The sequence below is a fragment of the Mus caroli genome, unplaced genomic scaffold (genome assembly GCF_978045245.1).
Source record: "Mus caroli unplaced genomic scaffold, Mus_caroli_1 scaffold_8, whole genome shotgun sequence".
Classification (NCBI taxonomy): domain Eukaryota; kingdom Metazoa; phylum Chordata; class Mammalia; order Rodentia; family Muridae; genus Mus; species Mus caroli.
The window spans coordinates 24,087,292-24,109,851 of NW_028227263.1; the positions used below are offsets into that span (position 1 = coordinate 24,087,292).

A 22,560-nucleotide genomic window follows, 5' to 3' on the forward strand; every position below is an offset into this window, starting at 1 on the left:
TCATCTCTCTTTCTTCTTTCCCCTCCACTCTCCTACATGACCACGTTTGCCAGCTGAGGACCTTCTATAAGTAGATCAAACATCCAGGAATATTTGGGCATCTTGTTTAGAAGGATTTTTAAAAAGACACAAAATTGGGTGGATAGAGAAGGAGAGGACTAATAAAGACAACTCCATTTGTTTTATAAGAAAATTTCAGTTTTGAGCTGAGTGAGCATGGTGGCACACACCTTTAATTTCAGCACTTGGGAGGCAAAGGCAGGTGGATCTCTGTGAACTGGAAGCCAGCCTGGTCTATATAGAGTTCCAGGACAGCCAGGGCTACATAGTGAGAGCCTGGTTTTGTCTTCTTGTTGTTGTTTGTTTGATTTTTTTTTTAAACCAGAACTAGATTTAGCAAAATCAGATTCAATCTAACAGCCATAAAAAGTCTTTAAACAGGCTGGCCTGGTCTGCAATGTTCAGGATAGGGGCACAGCCTGGTTAATGATGCTCAGAAGCAGGAAATTCAATAGGGTGTGACTGGCAAGAACTCAGCTGCCTGTGTGCTTATGCAGCAGCCCTTGCTGCAGAATCTTAGTATGAGATCAACTGGGTGAAGACTGCACTGTAAGGAGTTGAAAAGTCAGTGGGGTAAAAAGGAGAAGGGCCTATATGGCCATTTCCCACAAAAATTGTCTATAAAACATCTGGAATAAATTTAACCCAATCTCTGTGGTTACCAAAGCAATGCAGATTAAAATGATAATACCACGTTTTATGTGCCTGCTAAAATCTGATAACCTGAGTGCATGGAAGGAATGTTCAGTCTCTATAGAGAGAAGTTTGAAATCAAAGGCCCTCAACACGGGAAGTCTACACTCTTTGATAGACTCCAAGGCACGTACTCTAAGAAAATAACCAGCAAAGGGCAAGAGAGGATGTGGCTGTGCACTAAGCCAGTCTTGTTTAAACAGCTCAAAGTTTCAGAAATCAAGGACCGGCAGAGCAGAATAATAGTTTATTCCCGAATTTGCCAATTACTTTTAACATTTTGTTTTGTTTGGTTGTTTGTTTGAGGTGTTATTTTACTACATACCTAGACTGACTCTGAACTTGGGATCTTTCTATTTCTTCCTTCTTAGTATTAGGGATTAAAGATGGGTGCCACCATTAACAATTTCTAGTCTTTGTCATAATATAGGAGAGGACTGAGTGAGCAGGAGATAGGGACAGGGTAAAGATTTTTGCTAAGCTCTCTTGTCTACTTTTTGAATATTGAGCCCTGAAACTAATTAATTCCATTATCTGTTCGAAGGTTACATTTTTTTAAAAAGGTTTACTTATTTATTTTTATGTGTGTGGATGTGTGCATGTGTGTCTGTGTTAGTGTGTCTGTGTGTCTGTGTGTGAGTGTGTGTATGTGTGCATATATGTATATGTGTCTGTTAGTGTGTTTGTGTGTGTGTCTGTGTGTGAGTGTGTGTACATCTGTTTTGTGTATATACCTATGTGTACATGTGTGTCTGTGATAGTATGCCTGTGTGTTTGGGAGTATGTGTGTGTTTGTGCCCTCAGAGGCTAAAGGAAAACCTCTAGATCTGGAGTTAGAGGTGGCTGTGAGCATTCCAGGGATGGTGGGAACCAAACTCAGGTCCTCAGTAAGCACTCCTAACCTCTGGGCCAGCTCTTCAGCCACAAAGGTTTAAATTTTGATAAAATAAATATATTGATCTAGAGCTATCCATGTATCCATATTATACTATGCTAACATGGATGACAATATAGTATAATATTTAGTGGGAAAATAGATTGTAGGGCAAAATTAATGTACTTTTTGTTGTGTGTGTGTTTACCCAATGTGGTAAGAGTAGCCAAGAGTTAGATATTGATGATCTTTTAAATTTTTATTGGATTTATTTAGTTTTGTGTGTGTGTGTGTGCATGCACACACACTCCTATGCCATGTATGTATGTGGAGGTCAGAGGACAACTTGAGAAAGTCAATTCCCTCTTTCTATTATATAGACCCTGAAGATAGAACTCAACCTTGTTGGCAAAAAGCTTCATCAGCTAATTCATCTTGCAGCCTTAGGCAAAGTTCTTTGGTTCCCATGATTATTATCTCCTTTTATATTTCCACTTTCTAATTATTAAATGAATGAATACAAGCATGGTAGAATTAAAGACATATCCCTTTAAGACATTAGTGGAGAAAACAGTAAAATATTCAGTGTGTTGTGGATGGGCCTGGTGCTGTTTGTATTTTCATGCTAATTCCACTCTCCTAGGAGGGGTTGAGGACAAGGAGTAACTCAGGTGACTTCTTGTGAACCAATTCCCTAATGAATAAAGGAGCCAATCACTGGGCAAGTAGGAGGGACTTCCGGATTGGACAGAGGAAGAGAGGAAGCAGGAGAGAGTTAGGTCCTTTTAGACGGGGATAGCATGAGGACAAGGTGTAATTACTAGTGTCTACTGGTTTCAGTGGCAGATCTGTTAGGATTCACCACCAGTGGATTTAGATTTAATAAAACTTACCAGATTAGAATTTTAGTTGTTGGCTCAGCGATTGAGTTAACATTGTTTCTGAACTAAGTTTGTGTTGTGTTTTCCTTCACATGGTGGCTCGTCTAGGTTCAAGAGAGAAAGGTATGGTGGCAAAGTGTGGGCTTGCCCGAGGTGTATCACGAAGGTTGTGGGGGTTTTGAAGCACAGGGCTGGTGTGGTAACAACCTGCCAGTGGGAAGTTTGCGAGCTGAGTGGAGATGTTTTTGGAGCTCCTGGCCAGAGAGTCTCCAGGAGATAAGAACAGGTTGGCTATTGCCCACCAGTGCCAGTGTATGGCAGCCAGGCCATCAGGGCAGAGGGTTGCCAGCACAAGCATGGGAACATGCCGATTTTTAAAAAAATATTTCCTGCAACATCAGTGTAGACCATTAATGTTCATATCTGTAGTTCAATCTACAGTGTTTTATCCATGCTCATTTCTTTATATGAACAAATACCTTATAGTTTCAGGAGATGGTAACATTAGTATAAACTGATTACAATGTGTATAGGAATCCCCTATATTGTTTTGCAACTCATTCATAATCTCAAATAATTTCAGAACAGAAATGCTTGTGTGTGTGTGTATGTGTGTGTGTCTATGTGTGCAAGTGTATGCCTTGAGTATGAGCAGAGACTGGAGGAGGACATTGGGTGTCTTCCTGTATCACACTCCACTTTATTTCTTTGAGACAGGGTCTCTCATGGAACTTAGAGTATATCACTATTGGGGTAGGGGGGCGGTATGCTAGCTAGCCACAAGTCCCCAGTGACCCTCCTGTCTTCACTGTTCTTCCTTCCTCTCCCAGTCCTAGAGCTACAGGTGTGTGTGTGTGTGTGTGTGTGTGTGTGTGTGTGTATGTGTGTTTGCAGCTATGTCTGACTTTTTACATGGGTGCTAGGAATTTGAACTTAGATCATCAGTTATATAAGAGCTGAAGACCCCAAAAGAAATGGAGCTGTCACAGAGGAAGGGAACTGAGAGAAGTGGTCAGGATGAGTTCAGGTAGACAAGAAGTCTCTTTCTCCAGTATAGGAGGGATATGAACAAAGACAAGAAGGCTTATCAATAATGGTACAGACAGACTTATCTCTTTCATGCAAACCACTTTGAGTTTGCCCCACAGGGTGGAGTCACCTAACCTTCTGAGAGTTAAAGAGTCTAGGAGAGCTTAGAACTATAGGCACCAGAGAACTCTGGGTACTGGTGAGTCCCATAACCCAAGTGACATGAGAAAGCATTATTTTCCAACCGTCCCAGAAGGTAAGACTCACTTCAAACTTGTTAAAATTATGCATCATCTTGTTAGCCTCCAATACACCTCCCGAAAAAGAAAGCCCATGAAAGAGCATTGATAGTTTGTGCAGCGAGCCTCTGGTGGTTTGTTCTCTAAGGATTGCTCAAAGAGCACTGAGCTGAAGGAATGCCAAGCCTCAATCGTTCCAAGCATCTCCAAGGACAGCAGCCTAGATTGCACTCAGAAGCTGGCTAGAACCACACATCTCTCTCCTCATCGAATAGATTAGAACCTGCTTTTCAGGTTTGAGTCATATCACAGTTTGAAAAGCCTTATGCTAAGTCACTGCTCTTGCCAGAATAAGTCCTTGGTTGATTGGCACTGTTATATGATTGCCCCCAGAGCAGCTGATGAGACCATTAGCAGGAAGACAAAGTCTTGCTTATAGTGAGCTGGGTTGTGAGGAAAGGCAAAGAAGTACTGAGAGAAGATCTGAAGTCTTTAGACTCTGGGTCTGGAGTAGGAAGAAGCCATGGCAGAGAGCTGATGAACAGAAAGGCTACTGCAGCTGAGAGATTCAGAGTGGGTCAAGTACAAGGATGGAGAGGAGAAAAGAGTGCAGAAGGAGGTAAGTTGGGAGGTGTCTCACATTCCAGGGAATGCCTTGGGGGGTAGAGACCTACTGAGGAATGAGGGTGAAAGTCACAGAAAGCTGAGGAATGCGAAGACTTGTGAGGTCTCCTGACTGAGTGGGTCATTGAAAGTTCAAGTACAGTTTGCTCAAGATGAGAAATTGCACTTATTTGCTCAGCCACTATTCTTTAGGGGATCCATGTGACTTGGGGGAAACTCACCCAGAACAAGAATGGGAATATAACAGGGACATGGCCAATCACAGTATCCCATCCTCTGAAGACTCTGATTGTTTCACAGTGAGGCACATGGGCACATGACCCATCTGGACCAGTTAGAATTTCTTGGTGAGTCTGAGAGGAAGGATCACATTTTCTTTGACATGTATAAATTATGAAAGTAACATGGGCTGAGGTGTGGGCCAGGCTTTTCCACCCTGTGGAGAGATGTGGTCTAAGACAGACTGAAAGGCAAAATCAGAGAAACCAGGAAATCATCCCATGCTATACCGTGGCTTACCAAACACCTAGTCCTTATGACTCTTAAAGCTAGATACAGCTGCACATTTAAATTAATGGACCACATCTTCCTCTGTGTTTGTTTGCCAAAGCTATATGAACTTGGGTCTATTGCCCCTGAGAAGCTTAATACAAAGGGATAACTTGGCAGTAAGGGCTAGAGTCTTCAATGAACCTGGGTTCTGGTTGATGGGGGATGGGTGTGGCTATGGATGGAGGGGGTGTGAGCAAGAATCAAAAGAAGGTTATCAAAGGCCAAGAGGTTCAAATAGCAGAATTGAGGGTGTGTGTGAGAAGTTCTGAGAGAATGTCAAAAGCTACCTGGAGGAAGGCTTTCAGGTAGAGAAACTTCACTGGAAGCCAGCAGAACCAGTCACCTGAACACCAGTGAGGCCTGGGTTGAGTTCTGATACTGTTTGGGCTGGACATTCCTCCATCATTGAATGATCCCGGTCTCAAGTCCCTGGTCTATCTCTGATCCTGCTCCTCCTTTCAGACTTAGGGTCATGTCAAAGCTGTGTCTGAGTATCTGCTATCTTCTTTGACCTGATAATCTGTAGCCATCACCCTCAAACAGCAAGACTTCAGGTCATAGTTCAGAAAGCCAAATTGTATTTTCCGTCTAGAGATCAACTATCAACCAACCATTAAATGCTCCCATGTGACCAGTTTCTTCACATGAGGAAGGAGGTGATGCAGACACTATCTTTGCTCCCAAGAGGCTCTGTAAGTTCACCAGTTTCTACAAACTCCCCGTCATTAAGGAAAGACATTTTCTGCCTATTCCTTAGATTTTTAAGTAATGTGTGTGCAGATACTCAGAGATCTAGTTTGGTAATAACAAATCAGTACTAGAACTATCAAGCCAACAGCCGAAGGAAATGATTACCACCAGAAATGCCTTTGTTATTTTTTTTTTTCGAGACAGGGTTTCTCTGTATAGCCCTGGCTGTCCTGGAACTCACTTTGTAGACCAGGCTGGCCTCGAACTCAGAAATCCGCTTGCCTCTGCCTCCCGAGTGCTGGGATTAAAGGCGTGCGCCACCACGCCCGGCTATTATTTTGTTTTAAGTTAAAGATAATTACAGATTTCTGTCCTTCTTCTCCTCCTTCCTCCCCTCAACTCTCAGATCAAGAAGTCTCAGAATACACTGTGGTCCCAACAGTTCTTGTGCACAAAACCTGCCTGAAGCCAACACAGAAAGAAAATAGTAGCCTGCCTAAAACAACCTGTAAGTTGCTTTACCAACATCTGGTGTGTGTTAAGGTGTCTGTTAACAGCAGAAACTCAACACTGAAAAGTTCTGCCAAGCGGCTGGAGAGATGACTCACTTGGTTAAGTGCTTACCACTCAACGTGAGGACCTGAGTTCAGTCTGCAGCTCCATACCAACACCCAGGCATGGAGCTGGGGAGATGCCTGCGTGTCAGTGTTTGCTGCACAAGCAGGAAGACCTACCTTCAGATCCCTAGCATCTATGGAATGAGCCAGGTGTGGTGGTATGGAGCTATAACCCTAGGGTTTGAGGGGGAAGGTTAAGGCAGGAAGATCCTGGAACTCACTGGTCAACAAGACTGCCAATGGGTGAGTCAAGGGTCAGTGAGAGACCCTCTCTGAAAAGTTAGATAGAAAGACATAGAGGAAAATATCTAATATTCACTTCTGACTTTCACATGCACAGACAGGTGAGCCTGAACACTATTGTACACATACACATGCATATGCTACACACACACAAATAGAACTAAAAATTCAAACATTGTGATATATAATCCCAGTAATGGGGAGGCAGAGGAAGGTGGGTCTCTAGGGTTCTCTGATGAGCCAGCCTGGGCTAATCAGCGAGTCCCTAGTCAATGAGACACAACTATCTCAAAAACACGGTGGATGACACCTGAGGAATAGCACCCAAGGTTGACCTCTGGTTTCTCCGTGGACATGTGCACACATGTACCTTTACATGAGTATGTAACAAGCTAAAAACACACCTCCACACCTCCACCTCTCCCATACACACAAAGAAAACTCTGACAGTGATCTTTCATGAGCCCGGACCTCAGCAAAGAACCTAGAAACTGTCTTCTTTCTTTTATTGTATTATGTATGTATGTATGTACGTATGTATGTATGTATATGTTTTTATTTGTTATTGTGCTTTTGATGTGCTTGGAGTGGACTTGTGTTTCATGCTTGTTGTGCAAGTGCTCTATCACTATATTGTATTCTCATCCTCTTTTACCTCCCTCCCTTCCTTCCTTCCTTCCTTCCTTCCTTCCTTCCTTCCTTCCTTCTTTCCTTCCTTCCTTCCTTCCTTCCCTCCCTCCTTCCTTCCTTCCCTCCTTCCTCTCTTTTCTAAACACAGGGCTTTGATGTTAGCTAAATTGTAGTACAGGCAATTCCTGAAATTGCAGTCCTCTGCTTAGCCTCCAGAGCAGTGAGCACTGGAGGCCTGAGCCAGAAGACCTGGCTCAAAGTAATCTTATGTAGCACAATTAGAGCTATGTTCTTACCCAATAGCTTGCCCAAAGTCACATAGTTATAAGTGTTACAACTTGGATTTGAACCAGATAGCACAACTTCAGGATTTAAAAGATAATTGTTGGGTAAGTGGGTAGTTGGATAAGTGTATAATGCATGTATATGAATGGGTGCATGGATGGATATATAGATGGTTAAGTGAATGGTTAGGTGGATGGATGGATGGATGCACTGATAGAGATAGATAAATAGATAGATAGATAGACAGATAGACAGATAGATGTGTAGGAGGAAGGATGATGGGTATATTGATTATAGATGAGCAGCTGTAGATTAAAACCCTTATACATTTACTCTGAGGTTGATGGAGGCCAAGGTTAATTGTCTTACAGGACTGGCATTTTCTCACCCCAGTGCCCTCGCTCTGCTTTCTCAGGTCAGCACCTTGATTGCTTTCATGATCTTGGCTTGGGAGCTCCTCCAAGCCAGAGTGGTATGAAAAGATGGCAACGTGACGTATTATAGGAACCTGTCACCATGGAGTAGGGGTGGCTTGAGTTTTCTCCTTCTGGCTTTGTTCCTTTTCCCATTCTCTATCTGTCCTGTGTGTCTGTTACCTGTGCTGAACACTGGAGGCTCTTGGAAAAATCACTCCTTATCCTACCCTCTTCTCATGGTCCCATGCTTTAAAGCTCAGGGTACTCCCTCCCTGTTCAGAATAAGTGCAGAATCCAGGCCTGGTCTATCATGATTTCATTCCTGGACTGCACTGTTTGATTCAGGAAAGGGCCGACGGCCCGAATGCATGAATACAGCTCACTCAGTAAGTCTGGGCTTTGGAATTGCTTAAGGAGAGAATCTGTTTTTCTCTGGGGGTGCTAAGAGGTGACCACATGCTAGTACTATGACATCGTTTTGACACACTGTGTGGGAGACTATGTCTGAGATAGATCCATGGTGATGGAAGGAAAGCCCGGGCGAGAAGAGGTAAAGTGGAAGTTCTGAGCTCGCGTTTGAGGCTCTGCATCCAGCCGTCCCTGATGCTAGAGACTGTTGGACTGTTCAGTGATGAAAGCCAAAAGGTATAGCATTTATTCTTTTCTTAATTCAAACTGAAGTAGGTTTTTGTAATTTTTTTCAGAACAGGTCCCTTACTATAATATTTATTACTTTTGTAGGGTTCAAGTAAAATATTTTTAATAATGTTATTAAGAAGAACAAAAGGCATAGGGGCTCATAGAGACTGGATTGCCAACCAGACCATACATAGGATAAACCTAGCCCCTTACAAATATGTAAGAGTTCTGCAGCTGGGTCTTCATGTGGGACTCCTAAAGTGGGAGCAGGGCTGTCTCTGGCTACATTGCCTGCCTTTGTATCCCTTTTCCTCTTGTCTAGCCCCCATAGAAGATGCACCTAGTCTTACTTCAACTTGATACACCAAGCCTGGTTGATATCCGTGGAAGGCCTATTGGGATGTAAAGCAAATAAATAACTTAATAATATTTTTAAAACTGGAAAAAAAAAACACCCTGGAAAAAAAAGAACAAAAGACAACTGTCCGTCCCTGAGACCAGGCAGGCAGTTAACAAGCAGAGCTGCAGGATAACAGTTTGCCAAACAAATGCTTAGCAGGTTTGACTGGAGATATGAGGAGAGGAGGTTGGGAATATCCCCTGGGAATTTTCCAGAAGGAGGGAGAAGGAAAAGTAACAATTGGGTTGGTTTCATCTGCTCTTCCTGCTCCTTGATTCCAGCTAGACACAATGAGGCTCCTTTAGCTGGTAGCCTGCAATTACAGCACGTGTCTCAGGAATCCTGCTGGTCCAGGCCGCTCTCCACCCTGGGCTGGCCCTGCCTTGGGACAGAAGGGGCTGGAATAGTTTCTCAGTTTGCTGGAATATACTGAAGCCAGAGCTTGGACAGGCAGAAGATGTTCCCAGAGCCCGGAGGATGGAGAGGCAGCTATTTCTCAGGACTGCTTCTCTGGAGGAGGAGGGGACAAGGCAGGAGGTGTTTGTCCCTAGGACACTGCCAGATGCTTCTAAGGGTATCAGGATGCTTTTAGGGCCCACATAATGCCTGTGTTACCATCCACATAATTCTCTCTCTCTCTCTCTCTCTCTCTCTCTCTCTCTCTCTCTCTCTCACACACACACACACACACACACACACAAACACACACACACACAAGCGTGCCCAGCTGTGTACTGGTATGCATATGTGTACAGGTATACATGCTCATGCACACCCAAGGCCAGAGGACCAACCTTGGGTGTCATTCTGTTAGAGCCACCTACCTTGTTTTTGAGACAGGGTGCCTCTCTAACCTAGAGCTCTCCAAGTACATTAGCCTAACCAGCCAGTGAGTCCCAGGGATCTGCCTGTCATCTCTGCCTCCCCAGAGCTGGGGTTACAGGCATGTGACACCATATTTGGCTTTTTTACATGGATTCTGGGAGTTAAACTCAAGTCCTCATGGCTGTAAGGCATGCACTCTGCAGACTGAGCTGTATCTCCAGCCCCTGGGACCTTTGAAGTTGTGCAAATCCACGCTCTGCAGCAGACTTCACAGAAGATTTCTATGGGATCTAACAGGAAAGCAAACACCTACATGCGATGCCATTCAGGACGAGAAACAGCCTCTCATCTGCCAGTATCCATGCGCCCTCTGTGTCTCTGAACACTTCTGCACCCCTCAGCCATCCAGAAGTTTCTACCCTTCTTGGCTTCTGTAATCAGGACATATTGCTTCTGTTTGTACTCTCATTTGTAGTTTTTCTTTAAGTCAGCTCACTTTTTAAGTATACACAGTTACATACATGTATACATACATATATACATACATACATGCATATGAGGCACATATATATGTATATGTGTATATATATATGTATATATGTATGTATATATATGTGTGTATATATGTATGTGTGTGTGTGTGTATATATATATATATATATATATATATATATATATATATATGGCAGGACTTTACTATATAGCCCAACCTTCTCTCCAACTTTGTGATCCTCCTGCCTCCCAAGAGCTAAGATTATAGATGCGTCTTCATTCCCCTTCTTAAATTTCCTTTGAGTATTTTACTGGGGTAAAATTCATGGTCTATAAAGTCAACCTTTGAAGTTCAGAGGCATTCCACACATCCACAATGCTCTACAAACGCTGCCTCTGTGTAGTTCCAAAATGATTTTACATTCCCTAGTGGGAACCCCAAGTCCACTAAGCCATAAGCACCCATTTCCTCTGGGCAGCTGCCAGTCTGTTCTGACTCTCTAGAATTTGCCTGGGTTTTGTTTTGTTTTATTTTGTTTTGTTTTTTGAGTTTTTGTTTTTAAGTTGGGTACAAGCAGTTATGTCTGCTGACTTTTTCGGTTGTGATGATAGCTTTGAAATTCATCCATAGGTTAGTACTTCCTTACAAATGGCATTTAGGTGAGGAAGGGCAATCAGCCTGGAAGGCAGAGGACAACTTGCTGGAGATGGTTCCCTCCTTCCTGGGCTGCTGGGGATTGAACACCGATCTTTAGGCTTGTTGTCAAGCATCTTCACCTGCTGGCCCAATTTGCTGGCCCCACTTCATTCCTTTTTAATGACTGGATGATATTCTCTTATCATCACTGGGAGTAATTTTGCCACTCCTGGCATTTCCTTCTGTCCAGGACATTCTTCTCCAGGATAAATCTATCTGCACAAATGACTCCTTTGCTGCTCTACTTTGAAGACAAAATGTTCTCCATAGGCTCACGCATTGAGTGAGAGCTTGGTATCCAGCCGGTAACAAGACGGGGGTAAAAGGTGAAAATTATAGGAGGTGGGGCCTGATTGGCAACAGCAGGTCATGGGAGTAAGCTTTGGAAGGTGTCTTGTCCCAAGCCCCTCCCCGTCTCCGTTTCTTCTCTGTCTTTCAGGCTTCTTTGTTCTGCCTCACCTTGGACCCAAAGTAACAGATCCAGACAACCTTGGAAGGAGCCCTCTGAAACCGTGAGTGAAAATATGTTTTTCCTTCAATAAACTGCTTCTCTTAGACAACACCTTCTCTGGGGTGTGGTAGCACCTGTGCCTGCCCCTCCCCCACAGCACCCAGGGGTGGTCTCTCCTCCCACATCACTGTCCACTCACTGCTCTGCGGCTGACTGTCCCGTGCCCTGATAGCTTCTCTTTGTTTCTTTTCGTTGAGGTAGAGGGTCTGGGTAGGCAGCCCTCAATCACCAGCCCTGGGATTACAGGCATTCACCACCATCTTGTGATGGCACAGGTGCCCTGATCATGAACTAAAGTGATTTCTTACTTCTGAGAGCTGCTGCATCCGTAAGAGCTTGTGAAGTCACAGGTCTCCATGTGATCTCTCTGTCCCCTTCACCTCTGGTTTCCCCTTTTTAGTTTGTTGGTTTGTCTTCCCTGACGCCTCCTTTTAGCCCCTTTCTTTCCCATCCCAAGGGGCATTTGTCCACCTACCCACCTGTCTTAGTCAGGGTTTCTATTCCTGCACAAACATCATGACCAAGAAGCAAGTTGGGGAGGAAAGGGTTTATTCGACTTACACTTCCATGCTGCTGTTCATCACCAAAGGAAGTCAGGACTGGAACTCAGGTCAGGGAGCAGGAGCTGATGCAGAGGCCATGGAGGGATGTTCTTTACTGGCTTGCCTCCCCTGGCTTGCTCAGCCTACTCTCTTATAGAACCCAAGACTACCAGTCCAGGGATGGTCCCACCCACAAGGGGCCTTTCCCCCTTGATCACTAATTGAGAAAATGCCTTACAGTTGGATCTCATGGAGGCATTTCCTCAACTGAAGCTCCTTTCTCTGTGATAACTCCAGCTGTGTCAAGTTGACACAAAAATAGCCAGTACAATTGACCCCTTGTCAACTTGACACACAAACACATCACTAGTAAGCCTCAACCCTTACATTCTTATTCATCCCCAAGATCTAAATAACTTTAAAAGTCCCACAGTCTTTACATATTCTTAAAATTTCAATCTCTTTAAAATATCCATCTCTTTTAAAATCCAAAGTCTTTTTACAATTAAAAGTCTCTTAACTGTGGGCTCCACTAAAACAGTTTCTTCCTTCAAGAGGGAAAATATCAGGGCACAGTCACAATCAAAGCAAAAATCAATCTCCAACCGTCCAACGTCTGGGATCCAACTCACGATCTTCTGGGCTCCTCCAAGGGCTTGGGTCACTTCTCCAGCCATGCCCTTTGTAGCACACACGTCATCCTCTGGGCTCCAGATGCCTGTACTCCACTGCTGCTGCTGCTCTTGGTGGTCATCTCCTGGTACTGGCATCTCCAAAACACTGCGTGACCCCTTCAGTCCTGGGCCTTCAATTACAACTGGGGTTGCACCTTCACCAATGGCCTTCCATGGCCTCTCACAGTGCCAAGCCTGAGCTGCTGTGTGACCCCTTCATGCCTTCAAAACAAGTACCACCTGGGTGACCCTTACACATTACCAAGTTCCACTGCAGAAGGAGTACAACCTTGCCTATCTCTGGAACACAGCCTCTTTGTGCTTTCAGAAAACACTTCCCAGAAGATGTCACCTCAACGATGCTGGTCTCTTCTTAATCACCGCTAATTTCTTAGCTCCAGCTAACCAGCATCAATTGTCCCAGTAATGCAAAGTTTTTGCTTTAGTAGTTCTGGTATCTTGTTAATCACAGCTGATTCTTCAGCCCCAGCTAACCAGAACTACAGAATCTTCACAATCAAAACAGCAATGGCCCTGAAAAGAGTCTTTAATTTTCTCTCTGAAATTTCACAAACCAGACCTCCATCTTCTGCACTGTTCTCAACATTATCTTCCAAGCTCCTACACAACATCTGACAGAGCTCTTAACAATGAATGGATCTTCAAGCCCAAAGTTCCAAAGTCCTTCCACAGTCCTCCCCAAAACATGGTCAGGTTGTCACAGGAATACCCCACTCTGCTGGTACCAATTTGTCTTAGTCGGGGTTTCTATTCCTGCACAAACATCATGACCAAGAAGCAAGTTGGGGAGGAAAGGGTTTATTCGGCTTACACTTCTATGCTGCTGTTCATCACCAAAGGAAGTCAGGACTGGAACTCAGGTCAGAAAGCAGGAGCCGATGCAGAGGCCATGGAGGGATGTTCTTTACTGGTTTGCCTCCCCTGGCTTGCTCAGCCTACTCTCTTATAGAACCCAAGACTACCAGTCCAGGGATGGTCCCACCCACAAGGGGCCTTTCCCCCTTGATCACTAATTGAGAAAATGCCTTACAGTTGGATCTCATGGAGGCATTTCCTCAACTGAAGCTCCTTTCTCTGTGATAACTCCAGCTGTGTCAAGTTGACACAAAAATAGCCAGTACACCACCTAAAGATGCCGATCTCACAGTCAGAGGTGAGATCCCCACATGAGATGAACACACTGTGTTTGTCTTTCTAAGACCAAATTACCACACTCAATCTGGTATTTTTCAGTTCCATCCGTTTTCCTATGGATTTCTTTTTTCCTTATGGTTGAGTAAAATCCCATTGTATGTATGGAATACATTTCCATTATTCACTTATCCTTTTTGGATTCTTTCTCAAAAATTAGGTGGAAAGCAATTGAGAAACTCACTTGACCATCAAACTCTGGGCCTCCTACACATGCACATCCCCGCCTGGCAAAAGAAGGCCCCTGGATCTAAAGCCAGAGACCAGTGATGATTTCTTCAGGGGCAGCTTCTGAGTGAAAGGCAGTTAGCAGGGGGGCTAAGGGCTAAGCCTCAGGCACTATTGGGTGAGGCTCATGAATTCCTGGCTGTGTGGTTGGAAGAGACATCTCTATGCATCAGTTTATTTGCAAGCATATCCGTGGGGACAGCAATGCAGAGGTTGATGTGTGTGAGGCACTGTACAGAATCTCCAGCAAATACGACCTGAAAATCCATGCCATTCCTTTGGTTTTATATGGGCACACACACAGGTAAATGGTAGAGGTCCCAGGAAGCTTGAGAGAGTCCTTTCTCTCCTTCCACATGTGTATTCCGGAGGTTAAGCTCAGGTCATTTAGCTTGGCAACAAGTTCTCTTACCAACACTGGGCCACCTTGCCAGCCCAATTATTATTTTTCTTATAAGCTTCATACAATTAAATGTCAACACTGTGTTCAGTCCTATCTCAATCTGGGTATGAAAGAGTAAGACGTTATTCCTGTCTCCTCAGAGTTCCTGACAGACATGAGTGGATGAAAACTTATACCAGGGGGTGAACAGCATGCGATGCTAAGAGCTTCGGCTTCTCGGGACAAGGGAAAGCTTGGCAGAGGTGGTGAGGTTTGCACCTGTCCTGGAAGGGTGAGTGGAGAAGGAGAAAAGGTGACACTGTGGGAGTCAAGCAGGCGTGGAGATGGCTGGAGCCAAGAAGTGTGCGCACCCATCTACTAGAGGACAATTAAGCCAGATGCTGCCGGCCTCACCTTTGACACACCCTGCAGCAACTCCAGCCTTGCTGGAAGTGTTCCTGCTGGTGACATCATGCCAGAGCCGGCCAGTTCCACGAATCTAAGGACACAGTCCTCGATTGTCCTTTGAGCCATGCCCAAGTGAGTGTCTGCTGCATGGTCCCTGTCAGCACCAGTTGGAGCCACCAGGAGCTCAGCCAGGCTTATGCCCTGGATGCTTGGCTGCATCAGCACACTCCCTTAGGGGAGTGGGAATGCCATGTCACCTACACTCATCATGACCTCCTTCCTGTTAGCTGACTCCCTGAGAACCAGTGATAGAGGTGGTAACTGTAGGCACAGGCATGGGGATGAGTGGAACCATGTCTTGTAGGGTCCCCACAGCCTCTCTTTCATGAGGGGTCTACCCTGGAATCTACCAGTCTCTGTCCCTGTGTGTCATTGAATCTCTGAATGCAGGTCTTTCTGATCTGTGCATGAAGGACCTCCTTCTAGTCTAGAACCTTGGTGCTAAGCCTCCTTCTCTTTCCACCCCAAGTGACATCAGCTTTATACTTAATGCATGCAGGGATTGCATTTAGGATATGAGGGCACTCATGCCAGCAAAGCAGGCTTCTTGGGTTCAAATCCCATATCTGCAATTTCCTGGCTAAGTCATCTTGAGCAGATAACCTGCCCTAGTTTCTATACACACTTATTGGACTAGCCTAGGACCTAGCAAATGATTTCTGGAAAAGGCCAATGTTTCAATTACTCAACTGTGTTAATTCAGCTTTTATAACAGCCACAAACAAAGTATAAATAAATTGGTATGATTGCTTATTAATAAAACTTTATTTATAAACACTAGCATTTGAATCTTATAATTTTCACAAGTCACAAAATATTATCTTTTTGATATATATGTATATATTAGCTATATAAAAATTATAAACACATACATATATACACATTCATACACACATTCTCACACATACACATACTCTCAGTTCAAAGACAAAATAAAGGGTTGGGCCTGTAGGCTGGTGTTTGTTATGCCCTAGAGTAACTTATGTAAGTGCTTGGTACAGCTCGAAGCATACCACTCGAACTGAGATTATAGGAGTACCATTTGGCAGGAGTGTCCAGCTATACCCTTTAACTGGCCCTTCTCTACTGCCCTACCCTGTTTCAGAGTGAGGACATCTTACCACACCCCTTGTTCTCTCTCTACTGTGCCCTCTCCAAACACGATCCCCAGGCTCTGGGCCAACTGTCTGTCTGAGGACACAGAGGACACCTTGTCCCAGTGTCAATGACTGAGGTCAGCAACCAACTGCTGGGATCCAAGGATGGTGCTAATTTCTTCTGTCACACCCATCAGGCAATAGCTGGCCAGCCTTGCTACCCAAGATCATATGCTTGAGGTACAAGCTGGGCCAGGGTTATTGTGGGCAAACTCCTGAGCTTGGGGCTCTGAAACACCATTCTCTCTCAGGACCCCGGGAAGAGCTCACTGTTGGCCCAGGTCATTACCTTTGGCTCTTTAGCTTATAAGTGCTGAGTCCAGGTTGCAGGATATAGCTCATGCTGGAAGTCATGATGGTTGGGGCAGGGCCCATTAGGTCCTTCTGTGGATTTCCATGCCCTATCCTGTTCACAGCAGGCTGTTAGACATGTATCAAAAGCCAGAACGAGGATAGGAGGACCATTTGTGTCAGGAAGAGAGTCTCCTCAAACCATGATTGTTTTCCAATCCTATCTTAGAACTCATTGGTCAACTGAGTGTCTGTGAGCTGGGAGGAAAAGGCACTGTCCAAGCGCAAGGTATTGTATCTGGGGGGTGGTGTGCCAGGCACCGGAGCCTCCGGGGCTGGAGGCAGGCGCATAGCAGAGGTAAAAGTGGGCAGATCATCGTCCGTATCCAGGGCTGGATTATCCTGACCCTGCTGGCTGGAGGGAGTCTCAGTGGAGGGTGGTGTCCGCCTACGGGCCCACCAATCCTTGGCTTTCTGCCACTGGCGGCGGGCGATAATAGAGAAGAAGTCAATGAAGAAGACTTCGATGATTTCGATGACACAGACGACTGAGCAGCTCATCCACAGGCCGAGCTGTCCACCAAAGTTAGACAGGAGCATCTCAATCTGCAAGGGAGACCATGCTATAGGGAGACCATGCCATAGGGAGACCATGTCATAGGGAGACCATGCTATAGGGAGACCATGCCATAGGGAGACCATGCTATAGGGAGACCATGCTATAGGGAGACCATGCTATAGGGAGACCATGCCATAGGGAGACCATGTCATAGGGAGACCATGCTATAGGGAGACCATGCTATAGGGAGACCATGCTATAGGGAGACCATGCTATAGGGAGACCATGCCATAGGGAGACCATGTCATAGGGAGACCATGCTATAGGGAGAGACCATGCTATAGGAGACCATGCTATAGGGAGACCATGCTATAACTTCCAGATGGAATTTCCCAGGCTGGGAGTGCTGGAACATGCTGGCAACCCAGTACTCAGGGAGCAAGGACAGAAGGATGATTGCCAGCCAATTCAAGGCCAGTCTGGGCTACCTAGTGAGACCCTGTCTCGGTGGGGGATGGGGGGAGGGTTTTTTCCCAATTGGTCTCAGCCACAGGCCTGTCTCTTTTCACTCGGGGCTTCCTCTCTGAGGCCTGGTTGGCCTCTCGAAGCAAAACTACATCAGGTCAGATCCTTACAAAATTAATGCTCCCTGAGACCAGGTAGACAGGCATATTGAAGAACCTGGAACTTGCTGGTTAAATGGACTACTCACACTGTTGGCTGGGCTCTCCATGATGGATCTTTGGTTCAGGTCTTTGTAGAATATCAAGAGTTTGGCCAGGTCAGTCCTGCAGAGATTCCAACAAGTGGGGCTCAGGTGAGTGGGAGGACTTGGCTTCTTGCCAGGTGGGTGGCGCCTCAGCATGGCTGTCATTTCCCTCTGGCCCAAGCCTCTATCATGACCTGTGTTCTGAACTTCCTCAGACTTTTAGAACCTGGTCCCCGGGTCTCTTTCTACGCCTCAGGGTGCATTTCCTACTTGAGCCTTGTACTGGCTGGTTTTGTGTGTCAACTTGATGCAAGCTGGAGTCATCAGAGCAGGAGGAGCCTCCATTGAGGAAACTATGAGGTTCAACTGTAAGGCATTTTTTCAATTCTTGATCAAGTGGGGAGGACCTAGCCCATGGTGGGTGGTACCATCCCTGGACTGGTAGTCCTGGATTGTATAAGAAATCAGACTGAGCAAGCCAGCATGTAGCACCCTCCATGGCTTCTGCATAAGCTCCTGCCTCCAGGTTCCTGCCCTGTTGAAGTTCCTATCCTGACTTCCTTCAATGATGAACAGTGATGTGGAAGTGTAAGCCAAATAAACCCTTTCCTCCCCAACTTGCTTTTGGGTCATGGTGTTTTGTTGCAGCAATAGAAACACTAAGACAGACCTGGATCTCAGGGCACCTATTCACTAAAATACAAAACTAAACAAACAAACTAACAAACAAACAAAAAACAAAAACTGTTTCTCAACATCCAGAGGAAGTCAATTCATCCAGCCACCCTTGAATCATATTTTGACATTGGTAATTGTTGGATTGCAGCCTCAGACTCGTAGAGGAGACAGTAGGTGGTGCACGTGAGAGAAGTGTGCAGACTAAGGTAGTAGTGATCATACGTGTAATAGCATCTGACATCTACTAGGCATTTTCAATGTCACCAAACACTGGTGGAAGACCCTCGAGTGAATGAATGCAGTTCTCATAACATCTCTCTGAGGTAGAGAGCTGTGTTTTAATCATCCCCCTACTATACCAGTGTGGAAAACGAGACACAGGTTGGGCTCATTCACTGCATAAACTGTTGAATGAGCAGGTTCACAGCCAGACCCATTAGGCTTCAAGAGATCACCCTAAACTGCCATTCTAATCTCTCTCCCAGTAGGGCAGTGGTAAACTGGGAGGTTTGTGCCCTTTCACAGCCCTTACTCTTACATAGCCATCTGATAGGATGAGAGGATGGACATTACAGTTCATAGCACATCTCATCTCTCAGAGGAAGCTGAAAATAAAGGACCCCGTTTATGGAGCTAGATTAGGCTAGGGGTCACTCATCTGCAACAATTCGTTGCAAATGCTCAGCCTCCTTCTATTTTCTTGTTGTTTCATTAGTTATGTTTATTTGAGACAGTTTCTTAAGGAGTAGCCTAATCTTGCCCTGAACTCTCAACCCCCCTGCCTTGCCTCCAAAGTTTTGGGATTACTGACGGGCTAATTCTGTCTTTACCTTTACACTGATTGGTCACCTGAATGCTGCCACCTTCCCCCAACAACTCACATACCACTTGGCCCTTAGTGGGATGCTCTGGACTGGAGACCAGATTGGCTTTTACTGGGTAAGACCCTAAGGAGGGACCTAGTGATGGCCAGAGTAGGAATTTATATGCCTTGAGTCACAGAGGTGAATTCAATCACTCCCATCTTTGTCTCTGAAATTCCTGATCTCTGGCCTAGATAATTTTTACTAAAAGAATTTCAGAAATGAATTTCTTTGTGAAAAAGATCCAAGTAGGATTAGAAGATAGAATGTCAAAGGGACTATTTATATAAGGCAGGAAACACCAGCAAGTCACAAAGCAAGTTTTAATGGGCTACGGTACTATCTGCTACATGACTGAGTAGACTAGGCAAAGCTGGGCATGGTGATTCATGCCTACGATCTCAGTACTTGATAGGTAGAGACAGAGGATTCAAGGTCATTCACTGAAACCAACCAAGATCTTGTGAAAAACAAAACAAAAACCCACAAGAAGGTAAAGAAAAAAGACAAAGAAATAACAGAAAAATTGAAAGGCATATTTAAAATGTTTGTTATGATGGTATGGTCACTAACTAATTAGATTAGTGTATGGTGATCAATTAGGATAGAAACCCACACTCCCTCTGTGTCTGTTGGTTCTGCGTCCACATGTTCAACCAACCATGGAGGGGAATTTTTGAAAAGAAAAATAATAACACCTCGATTGAACAGGCACAGACGTGTTTCTTGACAGGTTCCCTGAACAATCTAAAATGATAGCTATTTCCATAGTATTTCCATCACATTGGGCCTCACAGGTACTCTAGAGATGACTTAAACGGATGAGAGGATGTGGTGGGTCATATGCAAACTTGTACCATTTCACATACAGGACTTGGGCACTCAGGGATTTTGGTATTCATGGGGAGTTGTGGAGCAGATCCCCAGAGGGTATGGAAAGACAACTGTAAACAATAGGTTTGGCCAGAGCATTGTGTGTCAGCTGAAAGTCAGCCCCAGTGCTTTGTACATCACAAGGAAATACTGTTGCATGCTTTATTCCACTTACAGACTCAATGGGCCACAACGCAAAATGTATTTCGTATGATGGATCATGGTCAAACAAAAGCCAGAGCAGGGCCTGGTTCATGATAGGAGCTTAGTAAATATTTGTTGATTAAATGATTGAATGAACGAAAAGGGAGGGCTCAGCAATGAGGAAGCAAGCTTAGGGCCCAGAGCCTGTGGCGGACAGAGGCAGAGGGAACTGGGTGGAGGGAAACTTACTTGTTGAGCTTTTTGTTTATTTGCTGGCTTTGGTCCCAGGTGAGAACATTCAGCAACCATTTCTGTGATGGAGAAAGAAATAGTGGGCTTAAGGGTACCCACTGCCCTCTTCTTCAGCCGCACACACACCCTGTCTCTGGCCTTGGCAGTGTAGGTGTATCCACCCAGGAACTCTGTCCCCGCCGCCCCACTTGTAGACTAGCTGAGGACACCAAGGGCTCCAGGGGTGGCAGGGAGTGGAAACAGAGCTTACCTCAGAAGCCTCAGATGGCCACTGTGCCAAGCTGGTGGTCAGTGTCCATTCCTTAAAGCTGTGGGGAGAAAGGCCTAGAGTGAACACAAGCTGCTGGCCTAGCTCGGTCCTATCTGCCCCAACCCTCAGGTCTACTCACCTGCAGGATTGCTTGCACACTGATTGGCAGCCCAGTTCTTCCCGGACAAAGGCCTGGTACAGCTGGTAGTAGCAATACACTGGGGGACAGGATAGAAGGTGGTATGACCTTTGGGGACACACCACCCTTCCTAGGGTCACCTGTAGAGCCTACACTGCCTCATGCTGGTTACTTGTGTGCACACCTTTTACAAATGCTGAGGGTCATTTTTGTTTTTTGGCAAGTGGGGGGATGGGGTGGTTGGGGGGTGGGAGAGGAACCAGTGCTGGTTTGTGATGTCAGGAATTAGATCATTTCCTGGTTAAAAATATGAGTTGGGAGCTGGGTGTGGAAGTGTACACCTTTAATCCCAGCACCCAGGAAGCAGAGGCAGACTGATCTCTGAGTTCAAGGTCAGTCAGGTCTACAGAGTGAGTAAAATCCAAGCCAGGCTTGGGGATAGAAAGGGCCTCTAACACTTTTTCAGACAACAAGCAATAAAGACAGGGGCTCAAGAACATCACAGGATAAGCCATTCATTGACAGGCCAAGCCATTGCTGGGCCAAGTGGATTCCTGTCCTGGGGTGTGCAAGGCTGGGGGTAAGATCACTCACTCCAGTTGGGGTGTTGCTGGTAGTTGCAGTAATTGGCTGCTGGAGGTAGAGGCTGACTGTACTGGGCACAGCCACATTTTTCCACCATCTTCGTTTGGAAGCATGAGTAAAGGCAGATCTGAAAGAGAATACCGAGGAATGTTTTTAACCTTCTTGCAGGGAGAGGCCAGAGCCCTTTCTGACCACACTGTCCAAAACACATAAATATAAAATTAAAGAAAAGGTTAAAAAAAAATTGAAGCCTACTCCCCCGCCCCCCCCCCCACAGATGCCCAGTGTGGAACATTCTAGCCTCCATCAGAACTGAGCCAAGAAGGAAGGCTCAACAAGGGGGATTGTTAGTGTTAGAGGGTCTGCTGACCAGGATCCCCGCTACCATCCAATGGACTTTACCCCATCTCCTCATAGTGAGTTCATGAGAAAGATGCCCTGGTTAAAGTTTATGATAAGGACACATATTTTCATATGATCATGTAGTTCATGCACAGTCTCTTGGAGTAATATTATACTCATCCAAAGAAGGGACAAAGACAACAGAGATTTGAGTAATTTGCCTGAGGTTACACAGAACATAGATATAAATTGACATTTGGGCCAGGTGTCTCAGCATTCAGAAAACAGGCAGGAACATAGCAACTTGGTGGGCCAGCCTGAGCTACATAATATGTTCAAAGATATATTGAACTACAAAATAAAACCCTGTCTCAGGGAAAAAAAACAAAACAAAACAAAACAAAAAACAACAAAAACAAAACCCCCAGATGCTGAGATTTAAACCTGAGTAGCTTGGCTTTGAAGCCCTATACTAGGAGCTTCCTGGTATTGTGGTCCTAATCCCGAGAGATCCAGTGTGGAGGACTGGGAACTGAGGACTGGACCGTTAGGACTGTGTGGATTAGTAGTTTCTCCGCTTTCCCCATTCACCTCGGTGTCAGCCCTCACGTGGTAGAAAGGGCCTGGACCTTCATTTGCTCCATAGGCCAAGAGAGCGTCTAGGGACCCACCTGTCTCTATGTCCCATCTTGCCACTGGTAGGATTACAAGCACATATCTGCCTTTCCCTGGGGCTTCTGAGAGTCTGAACTCATGCCCCCATGCTTTCTGAGGCAAGTGCTTTATCTCCTACGCCATCTTTCTAACCTCCCTCC

The 22,560-nt window shown here is 45.3% G+C and overlaps 1 protein-coding gene and 1 long non-coding RNA gene across 2 annotated transcripts in view; one reads left to right on the forward strand and one right to left on the reverse strand.

The window, feature by feature from the left end:
• The window catches only part of LOC110299121 (uncharacterized), a 52,847-nt gene extending 37,236 nt beyond the window's left edge, over window positions 1-15,611 (forward strand). The window contains exons 3-5 of the long non-coding RNA XR_002378432.2: window positions 6,049-6,150; window positions 11,326-11,398; window positions 14,597-15,611. This is a non-coding gene — a long non-coding RNA (uncharacterized LOC110299121). The remainder of the gene's footprint in view (window positions 1-6,048; window positions 6,151-11,325; window positions 11,399-14,596) is intronic.
• Window positions 15,612-15,684: 73 nt separating this feature from the next.
• The window catches only part of Scnn1g (sodium channel epithelial 1 subunit gamma), a 33,475-nt gene continuing 26,599 nt past the window's right edge, over window positions 15,685-22,560 (reverse strand). The window contains exons 8-13 of the mRNA XM_021168623.3: window positions 21,413-21,530; window positions 20,819-20,897; window positions 20,680-20,737; window positions 20,427-20,488; window positions 17,623-17,698; window positions 15,685-16,957 (exon numbers count right to left, since the gene is read on the reverse strand). Of these exons, the coding sequence (XP_021024282.1) occupies window positions 16,577-16,957; window positions 17,623-17,698; window positions 20,427-20,488; window positions 20,680-20,737; window positions 20,819-20,897; window positions 21,413-21,530 (774 nt within the window). The 3' untranslated portion in view covers window positions 15,685-16,576. The remainder of the gene's footprint in view (window positions 16,958-17,622; window positions 17,699-20,426; window positions 20,489-20,679; window positions 20,738-20,818; window positions 20,898-21,412; window positions 21,531-22,560) is intronic.